The sequence below is a fragment of the Aythya marila genome (assembly GCF_965140915.1).
Source record: "Aythya marila genome assembly, chromosome: 17".
NCBI classification, from domain to species: domain Eukaryota; kingdom Metazoa; phylum Chordata; class Aves; order Anseriformes; family Anatidae; genus Aythya; species Aythya marila.
The window spans coordinates 10,931,514-10,952,530 of NC_139058.1; the positions used below are offsets into that span (position 1 = coordinate 10,931,514).

Consider the following 21,017-nt stretch of genomic DNA (forward strand, 5'->3'; position numbering starts at 1 on the left):
ATTGTAATAGGGTCTGCTTGGACAGTCCTACACTGATAAGGTAGCTAAAACGTTTCAGTCCTGGACCCAATTCTGCATACAAAAAAACTCTCCAAATTTTTTTTTATTCTGGCACTGAAATCCACCACAGTTCCCGTTTTTTCCCCTGCTGCTTCTGAGAAGAACCAGGGAAATCCATTTCACTCCTCATGAGCTACGAGAGACTGAAGAACAATACATTTTCTCCTTAGTTTAGGAGCTGACATACTTTTCCACCCTCTTCCACTTAGTGGCTGAACTTTGAAACTTGGCATATACTTTACTACTCCTTTTGGATGATGTCCAAGACTAAGTTCAAATAAAAATAGGTTGAATAATGGAGTTCTAAGTGATTGAAAAATCCCTGGAAAGCGTGCAAGAGCTCAGTATCTTCAAAATGTAATTCTCCCTTTTCCGATTGTAAGGGACAATCCACGCGTCCACCAGAACATCTTGCAGCAGGCTCCTTAAATTCTTTGCATTTCCCAACCCTCAGCTCCAGGAGTGCTGCAATTTATGTACAGCCTCAGACGCCCCGGCACCAGGGTAGGAAGCGCTCCTGAGGAGCCTGACTGTTCTATCAATATAAAGGAGTTGGGACATGGCAGCGGGATCACTTTATGAGAGATTAACAAGGAAAGTTTTAGATTAGCATATCTTACCTCATGATTATAACACACTGAGGGCAGGCACAGTACAAATTACCTGTCAGTGGAGTTGCTATAACTCATTTCAGCTTCAGTAACTCAACCACATGCAGTTGCACGCTACATCCAAGAAGCACCATCTATCTCTCAGCACTCACGAAAACCAGTGTGTGCAACATATACAGATGATTTGGATTTCCTCCTAAAGGGCACATTTGCCTTAGGCTTTCTCATACCACAAACACTGAGCAGCCTAAGAAACAGCGGCAGCCAGTGATCTAAATTCAATCTTCTAGTCTCCAGAAATTCTTGTTCCTGAAACCGAAAGAACTCCTCTAAAGAATAATTTATTAAAGAAAATGCAGACACTGACCTGTAATCAGCTCTCTGACTTCCATGTCGTTTGTTTTTCGCAGAAGTCTGATCAAAGCGGGGATGCCGTCACAGTTCTTTATAGCCACCTTGTTTTCATTATCCTTCCCGTAGGAGATGTTTCGGAGAGCCCCGCAGGCCTTACGATGGACCTCTGGCTTCGGATGGTCGAGCAGGCCCACCAAGATGGGTATCCCTTTAAGGTGCCTCACGTCCTTTTTGATTTTGTCATTCTCATAGCACAGGTGCTGCAAGTAGGCCGCAGCATTAGACTTGACTGGATCAATAGGGTGGCTGAGCATGGCGATGACTTCAGGGAGGTCGGGGTCCCTCCACCTGGGGTCTTTGCGAATGCTGTCGATCGAGGGGGAGCGCTTCCCCAGGCGGTCAATGCTGGCCATGCTTCCTCTCTCCGGCTGTGCCAGCGGTGCTGCGTAGCCACCATGAAGGTAAGGGATCCTTTCTTCAACCATCTCTGTCTCGATGGGGTCATCGTAGCCCCTGTAAAAAGCAACGGTCCCAAGAGAAAGAAAGAGGGGGGGGGGGGAAAACACATTTAAACATTCTGTGCCCCTTAGTCAGTATGGAGATTTCAGCTGTGATCAAATCTTTTAATATCACAAACATCATTTGGAACAACCTATTTACACTTTCAAATAATTTATTTGTAGTAACTTGAAAATTAAAGCGTAGCTGAGCATTCAGCAGCGATGGGACTACAGCACTGTATTTGTTTGGCTAGCAATGAAATGATGACAGGAACTGCAAGTCATCAAACAGATTGCTTTCATTTTGGTCACTTAGCAAAGCAATTATGATAGAGCTGGAATACATTTAGTAGGAAACACTGAGCTTCATTAATGCCGCTAATTCTGCGACAAACCAAAACTCTAATTAAAGGCATTCAAGGCCTGGGCAGAAAGACACCACAGACACTTTTCAGCAAATCTGAGAAGATCCACTGCACTTCCATGACAGAGCTGATGCTCACACGAGCATACTGAATTCATCTACATAAATAAGGATTTGTCAAAGATGACTGAAAACCTAAGGCTTGAATCCAAGCACATCGCAGAAGTCCACCTTGCACAGAATCAGCTGGAATAAAGGTAAGAAAGAGACTGATGGTCAGGAGAGCTGGGTCCAACTTCTAACACCACAGTAATTTGCTGGACATCCTAAACAAGTCCAGAACTCTGAGCTTTCCTCCCCTTTCCACCTCAGCAACCATCCTGGATGTTATACGCTGTTCGAATCATTTGTAGGGTTAGAATGAATGGCACCCACCTTGCTGTGCCTTCCCTGTACTGAACTGAGGTAAGGGCAGCCAAAACCAGCAAACACACCTATTTAAGATACAGCTGTCCTTGCTCAAACAAAGTGCAAATTTACGGTCTACACAGCTGAAAATATACAAAGGCAGCATATTCGCACACAACAAATGTCCACGTTAGTTACCAAAAATAAATAAATCAGTGTTTGCCAAATACAACCTTCTTGTTCTTTATTTGCAACCACTGCAACTATAATCCTCAGCCTTCACAAAAAAATCCACACAGATCACTTCCTACCATGAGCCACTAAGGCAGAATATTTCTGCACGAGATTTATACGGAAAGAAATGTACAACCTGTGAATTTGTTTCTGAGACCCACTGATACACCTGATCCTTTATTCAAAGGGCATTGTAGTTATCCCAGTCAGGTAAGTAGTTTTAATTGCTGCAAAAGGAGTTATAAAACTTTCATTTTAAGCACTGTCTGATGTTATTGAAAAGTTTCTAACGTACAGAAGGAGACAGGGATCATTAGAACTCAGAAAGAGAATGGAGCTCGCTGTTATCCTAAAGGGACTGCTCATTCAACTAGATGCAGGGGAGAGAAGCAACCGGAGGTAGAGACTGGACTTAGTATTGCACAATTAATGCTTTTAATGTTAAAAGCACCTCTACTGACCTTAAGTTGCTTTAATTGTTGTTCTAAACCATAAACTGAATGAAAGGATAAAATGGGCCAGTATCCAAAGCTCAGAATGAAGCTGAACCTGAAGTTATTTGTGTATGTATAATTCAGTACTTGCCCTACACAGCCATTTCCAACATCTGGACAGCTGTTTTATTTTCTGTTGCAGAACAAAGCTGCTTCCATCCTTCCGAAAAGAAAGCAACAACACTGAAAAGATCTACTTTGTGCGTATACATAGGAAAGAAGTAATAACAAAACCCCTAAACTGCTACTCAAACTACATTTTGTTTTTGTATCTGCAAATTAGGCACGACCAGCATTAAAATTACAACAAAAAGAAATTCTTTTCTCAAACACCTCCTGAAGTTAAATTCTTATTGACAGCACAAAAGTAAAAGATTAATTTTGGTAGTTGCCCTCTGCACAGCTGTTGCATGCTTGACTTGGTAACTTACGATTCAGCACTTCTCAGCCCTGTCTGCAAGGTAACCATACACTACCTCCCTACACCTGCACAGTTAAGTATCTCTCTCCTTGGCATCCATGCAAATACACAAAGATAATTAATGTCTTGGGATGCAGTTTGTTTGCATTATTGTGATGAAGCCTTCCAAAAAGAACCATGCAGATGGGTCCGTCTCCCTTATGCCATACCTTCTCTGCGCCACACAGAGTTCTGTGGTTCTGTAACATTTGCTCAGAAATAAAACTTCAAAATTTGGACTGCAAATTGTGATGCTGTCATGACATTAGAGCACACCACATAACTCTTATACCTACACTACCTTTTTTTTTTTTTAATTGTCAATCAGGTTATTAAATATGAATGTCAAATGTCTGAAATAAAGCATAAAAAAAAAAAAGGAACACAACCTAACTTTCTGCTTACTGGAACAAAGAAGTTTCTCCTTCCATTAAATTGATACAAAAACTGATGCTTTGATGGTCCCTCTCTGATGTAGTATCCAGAACACAAAGCTGTGCTAGAACAAAATATAGGATGATGATGAGTGTTTCATGTTGCAAGGAAGAGGCTGCATTCCTGAGTGCTGTGAGTATGGATGGTTCAGGATGAATTGCACAGGTGATGGAGAGAGCAGCACTGTTTATAACCCACCAGGTACTGCCCCGCTGTGAAGTGGTGACCACAGCACGTACTGCTGGCCCCAATCCACCGCAGAAGCAAAGCATCCTCAAAGAAACAGAACCTGAACGATATGGATGCTGACGAGTGATTTTACAACTGTTGTATTTTCAAGCCAGTCCCATTCTCACATGAACTGTTCACTACTAACAGGCTGAGCAGCTATACTGGGAAGAGAAGCTACTCAACACAGGAGGAGGAGTAATGAGAACCTCAGTAGATAGCCACCTGTGCTCAGGTGGCCAAAGGCTCTTTACTTGTGGGACCGAAGAGATCTGGTAGCGTGCCAGGGTTGCTGAGAATGAGCATCTTGACTTCCATCTGCTTGTAGCAAGGCAGCTGAGTTTATAGGATGCTGTGGGTGTCACTGATCACCTGTCTCAGGGAATTGATCAAAACACATTCTAGCACCGATAAAAACTAGGAGAGCGCTTGTGGATTTATCATCTTCCTTGTGGCTTCAGCACAGGCACATTTGAGTAAACAGGTGAAGGATTTACACATTTAATCCCCAGCAATTTATACAAGAGTTACATTCATCACAGTTTGCAGCTGGTGTCTGCTTTTGGATAAAAGACCAAAAAGGCTTGGGATTTCAGTAGCGAACTTTGTGCCAAAACACCGAAGAGGAAATCTAAAGGCTTTGCAGAATGAGCTCCTGCTTCTGCCAGCCTCTGTTCCCTGATGGGAGGACGTGCAGGAGGATTCAAAAACTGGATTGAATTTTCTGCTGAGACAAGTCCGAGTTAGGGGCCATATGGCCCCTAACACTGAAATCACCTTGACTGGAACCACCTAAAAGCTGCTAATGGACGAGCTGACTCAGGTTGCAGCTGCCACAGAAAACTCAGCCATACATCAATCTTCTGTTACCTGCGTCCGGATCAATGAACTCAGATCAAACAAATTCACTCTAGGGAGAAGCCTCAGAGAAAAACAAAACAAAACAAAACAAAACACCACCAAAATTCTCCAAACTGACTGCATTTGGGCTCCACCCCATTCTGCCCAGGCGTGTCTGACCCAAACAGCGTCCCAGCATTAACTACATCCTGGCATTACTCTTGCAGTTGGCTTCTAAATCAAAGAGGCTGATTTACTGTGACAGACGTTTCCCCAGCTTTAAGGGTGCCTGCATGGATGCTGCTGGAAGACCAGACTCAAAACGGGTGGAGTTAGGCCTGAAGTGCTGACTGAAAGCTAATCTGCAAACATAAACCTTTATATTCTAGTTTAAAAAGAGACCACAAGTAGAATGTGAATAAGAAACGTGTGGTACCCATATTCTTGCACTATCTATACATAACAGAAGCAAGAGAGACCTAGTGTTACAGTTACTGAATCTAAAATTTGGCCCATTTCCTACTGGTAAAAACTTGGATCAGGAAGTAGCCAGCAACAAATAGCATTAGTCTCTTAAATCAGACCTCTGACAGGAAATTTAACAGCAGAAAACTGGTTTGTTGTTGATTTCCATTAACATTAGAAATTCCCATCCTGTCTAGTCTGGGATGCACAGCAGCAATAGCTGCTCCAGAGTGTGTGTGTGTTTGTTTGCTGTTTTTTAAGGGAAGAAAAGTCCCACGGATGCTAATACAAGTGCAAACTGTAGCGATGTGCTATGGAAAGAAATCACTACAAAGGCAAAAGAAAAGTAGAACAGAAGACCATTTAAAAAAAGGATGAACTATGAGTGGCCATTTTTTCCTGCTCATTTGTGTTAACTGCAATGTAATGACAAAAAAATATTCAAATAATTTTAGGAATGTCTTCTGTGAATGAAAAATATTCAGTAATTCCTGCATCTCTTTTAAAATGGCTGTATACAAAACACCTGTCACCACCATGAGACTATGTATTTTTAGAAACTATAATAAAATACTCATTATTTAATAAAGACAACCCACCCAATGAAGAAAAAAAGGACACAAACCCAAGTAAAAATGTGTAAATACCTTCACAAGTAAATCTGAGCACTATTAGATCAATATTATACACCCAAATGCCTTTCCTCTCACCCTGATTTGTTATGCAATCTGACTTAATCCAAATCAGAGCACACACTGAGGACAAGAACATCAGATGCCAGGTATTCCTCTTTCAGAAAATAATATAGGTTAGAGCAGAGACTCGATATAAAAGAAATGAGGACCAAACCCAGCCACATGCACTGAAGAGCAAACAGATGGGATATTTGCCTTTGTGCACTTGTCTGGATTTGTAAATGCTGGTGAAGAGGCACATTTTCCCCCAAATTTAAACGAAACATAAGTAGCTTAAAACAAGGCTGGTGATGACAGAAGAGCACAATGGATACACGTCTCTCTGATCAATCAGGTGCAGCAGGAAAGGAGTGGGAAGAACAATCTGTAGTTGCAGTTCCCTTGACTAGGATCCCCTACAGACGCTGCCTATCACATACGGGTGAGAACTCACCGCCACGGATTTGGATGAGAAACTTCCCTCTGTGCTGAGACACAACACCATCACAAGCAGTAATGGACAGGAAGGACACTTTTTTCTATTTTAAACTACTGGAAAGTGAGAGCATCGTATTGGGAAGAAAACTTTTTTAAAGGAAGAGAAAGAGAGAATAACTTGAATTTCCACAGCAATCAGCTAACAGAAGGATTCAGTTCCCTCCCAGCACCACTTGATGAAGTTGCCCTACCTGAAAGTCGGTGTGAGACAGAAGACCTTCTAACAGTGTTATTATTATACCTACTCTACACAAAATCTTTGTAAAAGTGAAGGTTCCACCAATTTATCACATTCATTTCATCATTTTCGCAAGTAATAACCTCTTCCAAATAAACCTAGGGAGAAAAATAATCAAGTAGTAATTACCCTCACCTAATACAAAGCGTTATTTATTGTCATTAGTTCCTGGCAGATCAGTAGCATATCTGAAACGCAGGTTTATTGAATTGTTCAAGTATTTCTTTGAAATGTCAAAAAGTAACTACTTCTGAAGAGGCCCCTCAAACAATCTTCTTATGTGCTCACAAGCTAAAGTTTGCTGCCAGTCAGGCTAATTACTTGTCAAATCCTCTTGATCATATTAAACATGGAAAAACTCACAACAAAAGGAATGCAAAACAAAAATTGTGAATCGGTCCTATCCAAACTGCAAGGAACAATAAATCAAAAGGATGTTTAAAAATATATTTTTAAAATGCAAATAGGCAGTTTCTGAGGAATGCGTTCAATTATTCATCATGCATAGAGTCAGAAAAACGTTAATAAAAACTTTAGAAGTCCTGTTGCTTGACTGTTCTTAACTAGCACTGTAAACTTTGCTTAGATGTAGGGGTACAAAACCTAAAGTTTGATAAATCAATCGGTATTTTGGCACCTAGAAAACCCTCAACACAGTCCCAGTTGTTAGTAAGCTGGCAAGAGCAAAGATGACAGAAAGGACTTCCAGGAGGTTTTGGCAGATATGCCTTGCCACCTTGTGTTTTTTTCTTTTTTATACAGATGACAATTTGCAGGTGCTTGGTGATTCCATTTAACTTTAGAATGAACTTCCAGAAACGTGAAGGAAGATAGAGCTATGAAAGGGTGAATGAACCATCAGCATTGCAGTTCTCCTACTTCGAGGAGCTATAAGAAAAAAACAAGGAAAAGGCCCACGCAAATCCCACCACCAACTCCTGCTGCTGCTGAAGAGAAGCCTCTGGACAGAGGTGTCATGTCGAAGGACAACCTACAGACACAGAGGCTGCTGGGTTCCAGCCACTCTTTAACGTTCTGGAAACTACCCCAAACTACAAGAAAATCATCTGAACTAAATCCATATCAAAGCACAAATGACGAGGCTGTGACTTCATGAAGACATGCAAAATTTGAACACTGCTTGAAGAACAAGAATAGAATTTTTTCAGGTTCAGAGAAGATGATTTTCAGCCAAGTAATAAGACTACTCCAAAGCTTGTGTTTTTTTTTTCTCCCTCCAATGCAAGAGCTGATAGCTGCAAGCACAGCATAAACAACTAATACCAGAAAATATGGCACAAAACAGAAATGACCCTTGGGAAGGGACTGAACCAGAAGTAATTTGTGACTGGTCTCTTCAGTTACATTTAGGGCAAACACAGATGCTCTCATCTCCCCTTTATTTAGACTGACAGGATAAAATAACAATCCGATCTTACAAAATGGTTGAAGTACTTCAGTGAGGTTCTGCGCAGCCTTGTCACACAGCTGACGGTGTACAATAAACACAGGCCCAGGAGCAGAGGCTGTCAAACACCTCACAAGACAGCTTTTATATAATGAGGCATCCCTTCATCACCAGGTATCAGCTCATCTGCAACCAAACAGCTGTTCAAAATTTTTCTTTGGCAGATGTGTGCATAACCAGACCTGTCAGAAGTCTCACAGGTTACAGTTCCCTTTTTTTACCTTGCTAGTGTGGGACAGCACTGGGAGAACGCAGGGCAGTCACACTTTAGGAAGAAAAAATCACTGAGCACTCTTCCAGATTGCCTCTTTCTTGCTAAATTAAACATGCACTAAAGTGGTCCAGAAACACAGGCGAAAGGGATTTTGAGCACTACACTCACTCCCTTCTGTACTTCATGTGCATTTTGCAGTTATTTATCGGCTAACTAAATGACGTTGCTCATAGTAGGCTAGGGAGCTCTCCCCTTCCCTAGAAGAAAATTCTTCCTCAAGAAGGACAACCTGTTCTTCCCGCTCTTATGTTTAGGACATGTTTTTTCCTACAATTGCTTTTGAGAAATGATTGTTTCCCTAGCCAAGATCAGAAGTGCACTGCAGTCCCAAACCAGTTTATTCTTTGTGTCTTGCGTAATGCCTTTCCCACTTCATCCTTCAATTTTCTCATTCTTTTGATTTTAAGATCTTTATTTCACTACAGTGCTTATATCGACCACAGCCACTGCATTTTTTTCGTGACAATTAATTCCTGAACTTTCCAGACCATTAAGAGTTCAGATGTACATATTTAACTAAGCAAAACAACCATTGATAGCATTGCAAGGAACATGAATTTTACCTTCCTTTATGAGGTCTTCCTCTCTCTGACACTCCTGCAGATGTCCTTCGGTTCACAGTAGAATAATCAGGATCCAGTTCATATCCTTCATCATCTACTCCAAGGCTGCGGTTATCATCCTCCAGTCCGTAGGGCTCTGGCTGGAAGCGTTCTGGCTGAGAGCGGTTCAAGTCAACGTTGCTGCCCACTGGCACCTGAGGCTGGGCAACTGGCCCGTAGTTATCCCTTCTGCTTGGCAAAGTGAAGCTACCATCATCTGGCCGGTAACTGTTTCCTGGCATGTAGGCGTAGCGAGGACGGTAGTTGACACCACGGGACAAGCTGCCGTAGTTGTCTGGTAGATCTCCATAGCCATCGTGACTGATATAAGGGCGATACTGGCCCTCGTGGCTGTCAGGGTAAGAATCATTGTAGCTGTTGTAAGATCTGGTTAACGTGGACGATGCTTGTGGCGTGATGTACCGCTCCCCGTTCTTCATGTACCTCCTGTCGATCGAATCTGTGTAGCTGCCCATGGGAGACGAGCCATCCATCGACGGCAGGCCGTCGGGTCCAAGCGGGACCTGACGTACTGTTCTGGTGGTGACTGTTTTGACCATTTTGGTAACCTGTGAATTAGTAGTGAATAAATATGTTAATTTTCTCCTTCCTGCACAGTGTGATGAGACACAAGGAGAGCCAGAACAGTAAAACTGGGAGAAAGCACCATGAAATATACAACAGTGACAAGCCTGTTGAATGGAAGCGCTGGGGTACCCCTATTACAAGTTCACATATTAGGATTAGTATACTGTATAAATAGTGCGGAAATATCTCTACACAGAACTGAAAAGATGGGTCCTAGATCCAGAGTTAAGTGCATTCTGGGACTCTTACTACTAAATCAAAAACTCTGCAGCCAGGTGACAGCACATAGAAGCAGTCCAAAGGCATCAGGCCAGATCAAATTTGCCCAAAATGTTTTCAAGAGGTATCTTTCCTACAAAAGACTTTATGATGTGGAAGAGCCACAGCCTATCCTCCCCGCTATTGATATAAATACAATATCACATCCTCTAGTTTGACACACAGAGTTATGTGCTCCTGCCTGATCCAGAAGTTTGTCCCATGGGGTAGCTGTTGAAGCTCAAACTTGGTAATAACATTTAGGGAACACCATGACCTCGAACAGTCTTCTAGCTCTTAGACAACACAACCACGTTCCCTCTGAAGATCTGCTCACATCCAACCACTGTCATACAAACCCAAAAAGTAGTTGGTGTCACTCCATTAGTTTGGTGCTGAGAGTCTTGAAACCAACACAGCTGAACAACAAACACGAGCTCCACGCAGCTCTTGCAACTGTAGTTACCGTAAACATACTGGCCTAGACAAGATTATTTAAAATATTAACAAAAAACCTGACCCCAAATACATCTTTATCTCTTTTTTCTGTGAAGCATGTTTCAACAGACAGAACCAGACTAGATCACATAACTGACAACAGCTGTAAATGAAGTGTCCGGAGGGCACTGTGTTCGGGATTTCTTGCTAAAGGGTAAGAAACAAAGACTCCTCAAGAGCTTCCAAGAGCATTCTGCCTTCATGGGAAAAGTCTGGTAATCTGCGTAAGACGGCTCTGGACAAAAGCCACTGCTATTTACAAGCTACCAAAGAAATTTCTGTTTTGCTTGATACGTGGAGTCCACCGACTTCTGAACTGTCTTCCACAGCGACCAGCAAAAGCTGCTTTAGGGAGAACAAGAAATCCAGCAGGAGCCAAGCTACCCTTGGTTACCCTGACTTATAAAGTTACCTTTATGTATAAGCATGGTTACGTCAAGAAAATGCTGACTTTGTGTCCTTTGTAAAGCACATCACAAAGATGAGAGGGAGAGTGAACACACCAGAGTGGATTATGCACAGGAGGGGAACACACAACACAATTACTGACCGTTACTTTGGGTTTCTAAAGCAAGCATTATACACAGAAATGAGCATACATAACTGACTTTTCTTCACAGAAGCTGCAGAGTGAAATGTGTCCATCAAGAGAAACAGTGACTACTGCAGGGATTCCCGACTGCTCCCTGGGCCTGAAGCCCATGTCGATACCTAGACCTGTGCCTCTGATTTACACCTAACAGACTGGCACCAGATTAGCCAAACTGCTGCTAAACAAAATAATTAGGGTACATCTCTTGAAGCAGCTCCAGACACGTCCTCTAGCCAGATGGTTTCCCACAGAAATCCTAAACAATAATTTCACCCAAGCAGTATTTCTTTTCTTCATTAGCAAATGATACTTCAGCCTAATGAATCGATGAAATCCTGCAATAGTGCAAGCAGCACAAATGGCTCTCCACCAGCAGCATAATTAAGCAGCACCGTGATGTTGAATAAAGCATAGCCAGGTACCAACATAATCTTATTTTATCTTATCACCTAATTTGGGCCACAGCTGAACATCTTCCTCTTAATCCCAAAAGGATTTCCTTACCAAGTAAACTTCAAGAAAGATGCTAGTTTCCAGCCCTCCAAATATCCCTTTTGAACTAAAGGCACATGTTATAATAACTAAAATAACGGAATTAAAAGCTAGAAACAATAATTTGTTTTGTGACAGCATCCAGCAGTGTTTTTTGCTTATTACCTGTGCACAATACTCCAACTTTTCATTCAGCATCAGCATGACGGCTGTCATTGCATTTATAAAGCTAGACAGCATTTAAAAGACAAAAAAGATTTGGGACAGCTTACAGTGGCTCTTTGTAACGTGGACATAAACAAGTGGAATACAGCTCAGTGTTCTCCTACTGAGTTTGAAACAAAAGTTGCATTCAAAGCAGTGTGCTCAGAAGTGATCTTCTAACAGTAGAAAAAGCAACATTTCTCAGGCCTGAAATATGCAAGTTTTGCAAAGCCCTGAAAAAACTGGACACTAAGTGCTGGGACTCAGCATTCTTGAACTGGGGGAGCAGTAACCTGAATAACAGGAAGTCAGGTAGCATTTCTACACTTTGATGAATCAGAAATCGATACTTTTGCACAGTAAAGAACAAAAAAGTAGCTCTCTCGATGCCAAGAAGAGGGCTCACGTATCCTCACAAAGCTCTTTCTTTCAGCACTATTCAGCAGAAGCCAGATATCCTAAATCTAATTCCGAGTTCCTCTTTTCAAGACATGTGGTGCAGTACACGTATAGTTGGTCAGGCAACTTTTCACAAAATTTTCTAGATCAGACAAGGCAAGACACCTAATTTACTATGGTATGGTTGCGGCAATAGCACAAGAGAAGGAACAAGCTTTGACCTGCAAGATCCTCGGACACGGGCTGTGCAGAGGAGCCACACTGCTGCTTGTCTTCAGCCACCACTTCTCCTGCCAGTATGGACACTTAGGCATTTTTGCCCATTTACTTTTGTGGAGAATCACTCTCACTGTCAAACAGAATGGGGTAAAACAGCACAGAAACACCGTGGGAAGGACAACTGACTACAAGAATTCAGTACACATACACAAAAGACGATGATGTAGAAAATGAGAACTTTCTGAAGAACAGTTCCTACACAATTTGTGACTTCACCATTACATTTAATGGTAACTGGGACAACTTCACCATGCTCTGGTGCTCTACAGAGTACAGAGATGTCTATCACCAATACAGAATGCAGGAGATTCAGTTGCATTTTTTCCCCAATTTGCTTCATTTTCCTCTCTGAGCATAGACAAGTTTTCCACATCTGTGCTAGCCAAAAAGACGCAGCATCAGCCGACACACGGGGGAGAACAAGTTTACACCATTAGCACAGCTTCACCTCTACTGTTTGCTGAATGCTGCCCCTAAGCAGAAAGAAACAGCAAAACCAAAACCCCTTGTCAGACAGATAAAAAGGAACATTTCACTCAAGCATTAAGGTACACGTTTCTCCTAGCATCAAAGCATTCAATAATGCTACAGGTGTTACGGTGGGGGAATCAAAGCGAGTCTTCCTACTTTGGGACAAGGAGTATTTGCACTACGCCTCATTTCTCAGGGGCAGGCATCGAAACAGAAGATTTATCACCTGATAAACAGACGTTGTTGCCTACAGGACAATAGAGGGAAGCTTTTTGGAAGCAATTAGCCAGCACACAGAGGAAGGTCCATTTATTAGGCTTCCAAGCAAAAAAAAAAAAACAATAAACCTTTATTTCAGGAAACTCAGCTCAAGGGAATGTTTCATTTATATTTCTTAAAAGGACAGAGGCACTCTTGAATAGCTGACAGCACAGTAATCTTCCCTCCCAACATTTTTGTGGTTTCCTAATACTGATGCATTAGCCAGAGAAAACGAAGCTGTTCCAAACGGGAGTCCCAGCAGTGCCTTATCTGCGAGACACCTGATCCCGCAGATGCGCCCGATCTCCACAAAGATTTATTAGCATGAACTCTGCACCGCAGATACGTTCTAATGAACAATTCAGAGATACAAGTTACTCAGAGGTACTGCAATTTGACTTCCTCTGTTTATCTAAAGAAAATCCATTTAGAGAGGTTTTTAGCCTGATTACAAATCAAAGGGTGCTCAATTGCTTCACTGCCACAATCCCACAGATTACCAGACAAGAGCTTCAAACTGCTTCTCTAGGAAGAGGTTATTTGAATACGCTTGAAATATATTTGTAGTTGTGTATTTCCTGTAAATTATATTAAGGTTTCAGCCACAGAAAAAAAAAAGAAAAAAAGAAAAAAAAGAAGTTCCAACATACCAACTTATTCAGGCCCTCTGGAGCCAAAATCCTAAAGCAATCATCTGTCTTCTAAAGGGACGGTATGTGGGTGCTGTCAACACACTCACCTGCCCCCCAAACAGGAATATAACCACACTGCAGGTTTCCTGACCTTGCCATTGTTCTCTTCCAACCCCACACTGCAATTATCCTGTTCGGTAATTACCCTATGAGCTCCGTGATAACGTTAGTCATTAGTTCCATGTCTGGAAAGCCATTTGCCAACAAAACACAAAGGAAATATTCACACATTTGAAGCAGCTTTGGCATTTTTCTGTTTTTTATCCTTCTATTTTTCTTCAAGTGATGGGAAAATAGTGACTGGACTTACTGGATGCATGTCTAGCTGGTACAAGAAGGTTTGTCAAAGTGCACAGTGCTCAGACAGTGGAGAAAAGACAGTACTGAGATTTCAATGGAAGCCTGCTTTCACAGGCAGTTGCTGTCAACTTAACAACTACTCCTAATTCCTGCCTTCCATCTTGTTACTGAGAGCTTTTGTTTTTCAGTTTTGCTTTGTCCCCCACATTTTTTTCCTTTCCTTTTCTTTCTTTCTTTTTTTTTTTTTTGATTAACTAAGTACTTTATAAAAGCTGACAGGGCTAAAAAATTTGTTGAGACTATGTCATAAAACAAAAACAGATGAGAAAGAATGTGCAAGGATAAAAGCATTCTGACATTTCTGAGAGCTTATTTTTGAACTATGGACTGTAAAAAATAATCAGCTCAAGCAGGCTGAAGCTATTACCTTTCTATTAAATGCTATGTAAGAACTCACCCCATAGGTTTTCAAAACAACAGCTCAAATTTCTCCCCTTTAATTTTAAGCTTAATGTTTCACATTTTCAAAGGGCCCTCAACTTCAGCTGAAATCCATTCCTGCTCCGTTATCTAACTCCCCCTGAATTTTCTGCAAAGTTTCAAAGACCTGCATCCCAGGGTAACTGGCACCAACGCAACCGAGGAGTTGAAGCCACAAGCACTTCCCAGTCACTGGTGCTAGGAAGGGATAGCAGCAGGAATCACTGTAGGGAAAGACCTGGACTTTGTGAGTATTAGAGAGCACAAAGCAAATGGATGGACTGGAAATAAAAGAGCTTTGTATACAGATTGATTTCACAGTTTGTCATCATAAAACATCGCTTTTGATGAAGAGAAGTGACCTAGATCTCTCAAATCTTTCAGCATTTCAACAAAGACAAAAATAAAAGGTGCCTAAAGAAAGAAAAAAAAAAGCAAGCATTAACATAAACACAGAAATCTAGTTTGTTTTACTCCATTCTCTTCACTTACAAACAGGTTTCCTCTGACACATGGCAGCATTCCAGCCTACTGTTGAGAAGTGGTAGTCCTGTCCCCAAGGTGACTTTCACTGGTTTAGCACGATAGGTATTTGGCTTCCAGAGAGATTATAAAGCTGAAATGAAGCATTATCTGATAATTTTTTTTTGTGCAGGGAATGTTATGTAGGGACTTAGCCAGCACAGTACTAAGATAATAACAGTTTGGGGAAAATTACTCAGATATCTCATTTTTGAGAAGGCAGATGTTCTCTATTTAAAATATGTCAAATATTAAATTCTATTATGCCTTCTTCCTGCTTCACTGCTACAGGCATCATCAGAGATGTGGGGGAAAAGCACACCAAACTGTCAATGCTTCTGCGTTGAGGTTGTTTACTTAATGTATTATTGGCAAGAATAACCTCTATACAGAAGGGCTTGGAGGGGGGGGGGAGAGAAGAAGGGAAAGGAAAGGGGAGAGGGAGAGATTTATAAAAGAAAACAAGGAACAGCAGCATACAGGAGCATCCACTTTTATAGCTTTTGCTATGCTCCAGTTCCAGTGCAATAATTTCGTAGACATCACTCTCCAGCAAGCTAGCGAGTTGTACAACACAGCAAAAACAGTTTTCTTTTGATGTGTCCAAAAATACACAGAGGGTTGACTAATGCACGTATAAGCTATGTAACAAGAAAGTACACCTTTGGAAAACTCCTTTGGTCTCTTCATCTCTTAAAAACATGACCTGTGTTATTTTGACTGAGAAAGCAACTTGTCTTGCTTTTTAAGACAAGTAGGGTTGGAAAACGTGACTGGCACTGTCCAGAAAAACCGTCTGGTTACAGAGGTAACAGGGAGAGGTTCTAAGGCCTTCTCCAAGGAAGCCCTGAGCAAATGAAACAGAGCATAAAAACCTTTATTTGTATGTTGTGCTAACTTGCTTTAACTGATTGCTCAAAAAAAAAGAAAAAAAGCTGAACATAAACTTAACCTCCTAACATTGAACAAACACAGTGTGACTATCCCAAATTTAACTATTACCCTTATTAAGTAAGGGATTAGATTGTTACTGTAAATAGATGTTAGGATTCCACAGAAAATGCTGTTCCTTTACAAAGATTAAAGGCACAGACAACAAAAGCAAGGCTAGATTTATGGTGTTTTTTTTTTTTTTTTTTTTTTTTTTTAAATCTAGGAGGGAACAGGCAGAGAGATGCCAAACAGTAGTTTTAAAAGAACCTACTAGCGGGAGCATCACTAAAGAACTCATTAAAACGAGCCCACTGACAATACAATTCCCACTCTCTCCAGGCAGCAGCACACCCCTTTGAGATGTGCAAACCACGTGCAAAGCCAGCAAACCCATCACAGCCAGGACATGGGGACAGTCCCCTGGCATCAGCACTACCACAGCTTCCAGCCCTACTCCTGCCAGTAGGCACATGCTGCAACTTGTGCCACTCATTACCCAAAGCCATTATGTATACAGCCATACAAATGAACAATCCTGAAATAAATCTTAAAAGGCAGAATTGTATTGGATTGTTCTACCAGGCAGATTCTAAACTAAGAGAGGTGACATTTTTGCCTTGAAGTAGTATTTTATTGTTGCCATCGAGTGGCAATTGATCTGAGATAGCCAGTTTCTAGGTAGTCAAATTCTGTAGGTCCCAACCAACAGTTAGTAGGGTATGTACTGATTAGTGTGCTTGTCTACAGAGAGGAAGCACTCGCCCAGGGAGATTAAAATTGCTCAAGTACTCATGCACTTGCAGCAGAGCACCGGGACAGTACTGATCAAGTCAAACACCTCAACTATAGCCCCATCTGCAGCCATTAGTCAAGAGGAGGACCAGTGCTCCTGCAGCACGCTGCATGCCCAGGGGACACGTTTGCATCTCGCATCCCACAGCAACTCTCCTTCGCTGTCCTCATCTGAGCAACAAGGTCAGAATTTTGCCACCACACAAAAGGTACTAGGAAGCTTCATTTTCTCCGTAAGGCACTCACGTGTAATAGGATGACCTATAAAAGCACCATGATGATACCTATTAGAAGTGATAGGAAGTCAATGCCAATTAACTGCAGGACACTTAACCAATGCTATGGAATTCCAATGACAACAGTTTTCATTTTCACATTCACTACCAAAACAAAACATAAGTTGAAACCAATGTGATTAAAGAAAAAAAAAACACAAAAAATCTGACCTCGGATTCATCTCTAAGTGCTGTTAAATTTACACCATATTATCACAATAAGGAAAAGTCAAAACAAAACCACTCAGAGACAGCAACAACCTCAGCAAAGACCCAGTGTTTCTTTCAACAGTTAGGGCTATGCCGGCCTGCGTTTAGACATTTCAGAGCCACTTTCTCAACAGCTGGATTTTTCTTTATTTATTTATTAAAGAGTTGCTAAAGAGACTAATGAAATACTATGACACACCTCCAGGTAGTATGTAAGTAGAAATCAGTGGAATTATTTGAAACAACATAAAACCAGAATCTGACAACTGTGCACCCTCCCTCCCCCTGTTATTAATGCGTTTCAGTGCCTGGAATGAACTAGAGTAGCAGGAAAACATTGCTCTGAAATGGAACAGCAGTTGTAGAGCTGTTCTTTTTACTGTTTTTCCCCACATGCAGACATAATGCCTTTTTTTGGAGCTGCCACTGCCCTTTTCTGTGGGCAGATGGTAAAACAACAGCTGTGCCACACAGGAGAAGAACACACCTTGTCTGTTATGACAAACATGCAGATTTATCAGCGGTGTGACTATTTCAGACAAACTATTTCATTCCGTGTAGTTCCGTTATCTAGGGACTGCTACATGGCCTCTACTCTATTTGTATAGTCATAGCTATCATTTTATTCCTTCACATAGCTGCACTTTGTCCTAAAAATATGCACTACTGTTAGTCCATATAAAAAGGTGTCCATCACCACTGTAATTTTATCACTTCCTTCCTGTAAACAGTTGTTGCCAAGAGAAAAAAACAAAACGGCGTTTCTGTCAAGTAAGTCACAAATGAAATACAGTAGATTATTTGAAGAACTAATCAAAATGGGTTTTGTTGCTTTTTAGGTTTTATTTTTTAAGACCTTCATTTCCTTCTAAGGAGGAGAAAATAGGCCAGTTAAATCTATCTTTTAACTAACAAATTTTAAAGCAGATACTCAGTTTATACCAATGCATGCAGGCCCTGTGATCTCAGGAAACTAATGCTCCTTCACTCTAACCTGCGACTCCAATGTCCTCTGCAAACCTTAGAGGACTGCAATTCTGGAATGTCAGTAAAAATAAACACTGATATATGCACCAACCTCTATTTAACTCCTTCTGACATAGGAAGCAGCTGGACAGCCTTTTTTTAAATCACTGCTGTTTACAAGTTTTTTAAAAAAGGAATCACCCTTGATCTTTCACAAGACCAAAACCTAACAAAGAGGTCAGCTCAACTCAAGACCCAAACGTCAAGTCATATTACTGTTCCAAAAACTGTACCAACAGCATGCAATACAACCATGAACATGCAGCACCTGCTCATCAGAGACTGCAAAATTATCTTACACAAAGCCTAGAGAAGGGAGCGAAAAGACATCAGGAAAAGACAACTTGCAGCGTCTGTAATCCAGCGGAACCTGAGGTACAGGTTGCTTGAGAACATTCCCTACTCATCAGGAGTAAACTCCCATTCACCGTATTGTTGCAGAATGTAAATGTTGTGGCTTCATTTAAATAGGATGCTTCTTGTTCTAAAGGACAAAAGCATAATTGCATATTGTTGTTACAGATTATAACTAATTTGAAGACATGCTTCCAAGCACATACTCCTCAGCTGCAAAAGTCTTTTATTCCAAGCCCTTCTATCTCATCTAATTCTCACATCACTGTACGTGTTTGCAGAGCAATTCTGTGAATTGTGTCAATAAAACAAACTGAACCTTAAAAGAGCAGTCTGGGAATGGGTGCCAGTGTTTCTGTTTGGTTAACCCAGATAATTTTTGCTGCTCAGTTTGCAGCTCCGTGTACACCTGTATCAGCACAACCAATTGGGAGCAATCTGGACATAGAGACAAAACTGAAAAACAACTTTATCTCAGCTTTGCTGGCAAAGGGAACACACTCAAAAAATCACTGAGGATCAAAATAGCATGATTCTCACCACTCGTGCTACTCCCTGCTATTTTTATTTTGTGATTAGGTGGTGGTTTCCCATTTTCTTCATTGGTTATTAACCTCTCACCTTGGTTTCAGTTCTCCTTGTGGTTCCATCTTCAGAAGTGACAATTGACACATGGGAAGTAGGAGTGCCTGGGTCTTCCTCCACAGTAACTGTTTCTTCCACCATTTCCTGAGGTTCTTGCATCATTGCAATTGATGTCTGGTTACTGGGGCTTTGTTCCTAAAGAAACAGGCAAAAAGCCAAAATAAAATAAAATGAATTTTTTACTTCTACCATCACGGTATAAATATTTTATTGATTTCAGCTTTTTCAACTGAATAACACACTCTACTCAACAACTTGCAAATAGAGATTCAGAGAAAAGAATAATTTACTGCCTCAGAAAAACATGCTGTAACTACGCTGGTATGACTGGGCTCAGCTCAGTAAATGGAAATCATGTGAAGCAGCTACAATGAACTTCATATAGGCAAGCTATTACAGACTAACAGACTACTGCCTTATATTTAAGTCTGCTTTAAGCTTCCTCTTCGATGCCCACTCTAGGAGAAGTGGAATTTCTGCCCAGAAAAACATTCATTCTGTTCTGCAGCAAACAGGACCACTGGGTTTCCAAGCAGTTTATCTTACACATCGTTAAAAGTTTATTTCCATTTAATAAAATCCACTCAGTTGCAGACTACAGAAGACTATAAAGCATCAGTACATACCATTAAACTGACACCTGTCTCAAACTGTCCACAGCAATGATAATCTAAAAGGGACAGCTAGAGATTAACAGCTGCATTACGTGCAATGCCACCCTTCTGACATCCTCCCTTCGCCAAGGGGGTAAGATCTAACCGGCTGTAAGCTCGTTTAAAACTTGTAACAGATAGACAACACACAGAAACACTAAACAGAATGAAACTAGATCAAAGGCCAGTTCTCGCAGGAATACTGCCCAAAGAGAATGTTTCTGCTTCTCGCCAGCACAAACGTCTGAACTTTCCTTTTTCTTATGCAATTGTGTGTCTCAGCACAGAAATCAGAGAAGCTCCCCTTTGGTATATGAATGTATTTTAGAAGTTTCACAGCAAGTGGCCAATAAAGACCTGGCTTACATACTGAGAAATAAGACTTTTCTCCGGCATTATGAATCCTCAACTATGTGAAATGAAATGGCAGACTGTTCATTTCATTATAATTCCTGAAGCTATCAGGCTACACAAGCCTCAAAGCCAAAGAAAGCTTTGCTCATCTTGTCAAACAGGCATACAAAGAGGAGCCTTTATTAAGGAACATATATATACACACACACTTTTTTTTTTTTTCTTTTAATGGAGAAGAATGACACAGGGCCTTAACTTGCAAAGTTAATACACTTTTTCTAAAGAAAACACCATGGGCAAATTCAGTATATGTTTTCACATCACAGAAAAACAAAATGATTGGGATGAAACTGTTGCTATGTGGGAATCAAATCCAATCACCTCAAGGTTTAAATACCCTGTACTTGTGAGAAGCCTCATCACCATGAACTACAAAATTTTATTTTGCAAAACGTTATTTAGAAAAATTGTATTTCATCCTGATGATGAATTTTAGGATTGCCCTTTTTGCTGCGCCGTGGTTTAGTGTAAG

At 41.1% G+C, this 21,017-nt stretch overlaps 1 protein-coding gene across 5 annotated transcripts in view; it reads right to left on the minus strand.

Moving 5' to 3' along the window:
- ARVCF (ARVCF delta catenin family member) overlaps positions 1–21,017 on the minus strand; it is a 269,893-nt gene that overhangs the window by 69,950 nt on the left and 178,926 nt on the right. For all 5 annotated transcript variants that reach the window (XM_082774079.1, XM_082774080.1, XM_082774083.1 and 2 more), the window contains 3 exons: positions 19,455–19,613; positions 9,169–9,776; positions 1,039–1,538 (listed from right to left, as the gene is read on the minus strand). In XM_082774079.1, coding sequence (XP_082630205.1) covers positions 1,039–1,538; positions 9,169–9,776; positions 19,455–19,613 — 1,267 coding nt within the window. The remainder of the gene's footprint in view (positions 1–1,038; positions 1,539–9,168; positions 9,777–19,454; positions 19,614–21,017) is intronic.